The sequence below is a fragment of the Sphaeroforma arctica genome (genome assembly GCF_001186125.1).
Source record: "Sphaeroforma arctica JP610 unplaced genomic scaffold supercont1.26, whole genome shotgun sequence".
NCBI lineage: Eukaryota > Ichthyosporea > Ichthyophonida > Sphaeroforma > Sphaeroforma arctica.
In genome coordinates this window covers 138,923-142,248 of record NW_014040532.1, presented here as the reverse complement: position 1 = coordinate 142,248, position 3,326 = coordinate 138,923, and the positions used below count along the sequence as shown (strand labels likewise).

At 42.8% G+C, this 3,326-nt stretch overlaps 1 protein-coding gene across 1 annotated transcript; it reads right to left on the bottom strand.

The window, feature by feature from the left end:
- Positions 1-595: 595 nt before the first annotated feature.
- Positions 596-2,758, bottom strand: SARC_00750 (hypothetical protein; the record flags this gene model as incomplete). The annotated part of the gene is made up of 5 exons (XM_014305554.1): positions 596-850; positions 1,020-1,117; positions 1,161-1,344; positions 1,810-1,947; positions 2,669-2,758. The coding sequence occupies 5 exons, from the start codon at positions 2,756-2,758 to the stop codon at positions 596-598; spliced, it is 765 nt and encodes a 254-aa protein (XP_014161029.1).
- Positions 2,759-3,326: the final 568 nt, after the last annotated feature.

Here is a 3,326-nt window from a genome sequence, read left to right as displayed (position 1 = left end):
ATATATATACGTTTGTCCCACTACATTCATAGTCCTATCCCAGACTACCGGCAAATGCAGCGAACAAAAACAAACAAAGTCAGCAAGTCGCCTTGTGAAGATAGGTGAAGGACTTCTGTCCAGTCACTGGAGAGTAGCAGGTCTTGTGCTGGCGGGCTTGATGGACCAATTGACCGAAACCATAGCCAGCCACACTGTATGCTCTACTTTCATGACTCACCGACCAAGACGGCTTTGTGGACAACAGAGCCGATGAGAGTTTCAAATGGTTCATGCAAAGATATCAGAGTATTGATAGTATGACGCATGGAAAGCAGATCTACACTGAATTTGCTTCAATAAATATTCGGCTAGTAACCTTGGGAGACATGAATACATTCAAATTTCGGTGCAAACACAGAATAAGTTTATGGCCATCGCACTGTACTGGTCATATGGGACTTTACTAATCTGTTGGTGTACACTTTGACTTGTGGGTGGACGGTAGTTTGGTTCTTTTTGTGCACAAGGGCTGTATCTATAGTCCCGTTTCTGTGAAAAGTTGTACACAATATCAAAGAGTAGACATGGGTTTGAATTTCGGTGTGTAAGCACCTCATTTCTGCTCGTGCCATAGATCAAAGTGCGCAGCCAATGAGACAGCAGCCCAATCACAAACCACAGTTGAATGCTTTTTCAACTTAAAATAATAATAAAACAGCCACAGATAACCCAAGGCAACTACGTTCGAACAGTTGCCTGTGCTCATCAACTCAGCGCAAAGCCTTGCTGACACAGCCTCGCCAGACTTTCCATGATCACGCAATCTGCTACCCTTATTGCATTCACTCGCCGGCTCATCGTCGCTCATCTAACGGGTATAAAACCCTAAAGCCTAAACCATAAAACCCTATTACATTCACTCGCTGGCCCATCGTCTATCGTCTAACGGATATAAAACCCCAAACTTTAAACCCTATCGCACTCACTCGCTGGCTCATAGCCACTCGCTAAACGGATATTAAACCCTAAACCCTAACCCCTCTGACGGGGGCTATGGCCTTCTCCAGCGCAGGCACAATCTGCTTCTTGCGCGAGACAGCGGTCAGTGTATACACCTCCCCAATCTCACGAGCGTCTGATAGGCCAAACGCCTGATATAAAACCCTAAACTCTAGAACCTCTGACGGTGGCTATGGCCTTCTCCAGCGCAGGCACAATCTGCTTCTTGCGTGAGACAGCGGTCAGTGTATACGCCTCACCAATATCACGAACGTCTGATAGGCCAAACGCCTGCGGTGTGTGGCGCAAGCATGCCGTAAATACGAAATGAGTTGTGTATGTCTCCTCCACGTGTTGTAGGAACTGTGAACCGTTTGTATGAGGTATGGGTCACATGCACGTCAGAGGGCGAGCATGATTGTACAATCTCTGGGCACGCGCTAGCCACACCCTGCAGAGATAACTCTACAGGTAACACCGTGTGAGACTTGCGAGAATGAGCTTCAAATCCCTGAAAACCCTAAGACTCAACTTCAAACAAACCCTTTAAAACCCTAAAACCTCACAATAGCATACTGTGAACACTACACTGACCACCACTAATAGCAATACGAACCGAACGTTGAAGCAATAAACAAAGTGCACCACGCGAGAATTTGTGTGACCGATTCCGAAGTATACGGTAAACCCTAAACTCTAAACCCTGACCCACTCGACTCAACCTCACACTGAAGAATAGCGCAGTGATGCCTGTGCGCTTGTACCTGAGTCGTCTGTGTCTGTTTGTTTTCACCCCATTTTTCATTCATGACTATCGCTTATGCTCACCTGTTCGATGAGGCTTTGTTCGGCTGCCGATATAGCAAACATGTATGACTGCAGCACCACCAAATCAACCACACAGAATATCAGGTACTGTAGGCCTTCACTGTGCTTGATTTCTCGCAACGCTCTCAGCAGGTCCTCCTGTGTTTAAAGAAATATAGATACAGCACATGAAGGTAGTTAGAACTATAGATACAGCACTTCAAGGTAGATAGGACTATGGATACAGCACTTGAAGGTAGGTAGAGCTATGGATACAGCACTTCAAGGTAGGTAGGACTATGGATACAGCACTTGAAGATAGGTAGGACTATAGATACAGCACTTGAAGGTAAGTAGGACTATGGATACAGCACTTGAAGGTAGATAGGACTATAGATATAGCACTTGAAGGTTATTAGGACTATGGATACAGCACTTGAAGGTAGGTAGGTCTATACATAAAGCATTTGAAGGTAGGTAAGACTATAAATACAGAACTTGGAGGTAGGTAGAACTATATATATAACACTTGAAGGTAGGTAGGTCTTCTATACAAAAAGCATTTGAAGGTAGGTAAGACTATAGATACAGAACTTGGAGGTAGGTAGGTCTATAGACACAGCATTCGAAGGTAGGTAGGACAAATGGCTATAGATACATATAAACTTACAATTGGCTATATACACATATAAACTTGCAATTAAACATATATTACATACATATAAACTTACAATTGGCTATAGATAAATACAACCTTACAATTGGCTATATGCACATATAAACTTGCAATTAAACATACATTTCATACACATAAACCTACAATTGGCTATAGATACATATAAACTTACATATACAGCACGAGAGATGTAAACCCGCGCACCTTACGCAGCAGCAGTGCCAGTGGTGTGAGAGTTTCTACCACAGACACGGCGTACGTTCCGTTTTCACAGTCGTAACGTTTCATGTCCATTTGCACAATCTCATGTGCTGCGATTTCGTAGTCAATCCGTTAATTAGTACTTTGCTCGTTCATTCAGTTTGTCCCATCGCCTGTGGCCACTGAGATTCAATGCGTTCAACACTTCTACCAACGTATTGGATGAGGCTATCCTGCCCTATACAGTGCCTATCCGCAGTAATGACAAAGAGAGGAATGTGCAGACGATGTATGTACAAGACACAGATCCCGTTGCGCTTGACGTTTACCAAAGTGTCTAAAAGGTACACATACGCAACTGAGGAGTCTTTCTCAAGACATAATCACGGATGATATATTTATTTGATATGCCAATGGTAGTACGTGTTGTATAGATATAACCACAGATGATTATATATATCTGATATGCCAATGGTAGTATGTGTTGTTTAGATATAACCGCAGATGGTTATAACTATCTGATATGCCAATGGTAGTACGTGTTGTTTAAATATAACCACAGATGATTATACCTATCTGATGTATATGTTGTTTAGATATAATCACAGATGGTTATATTTATCTGATATGCCATCGGTAGTATGTGTTGTTTAGATATATT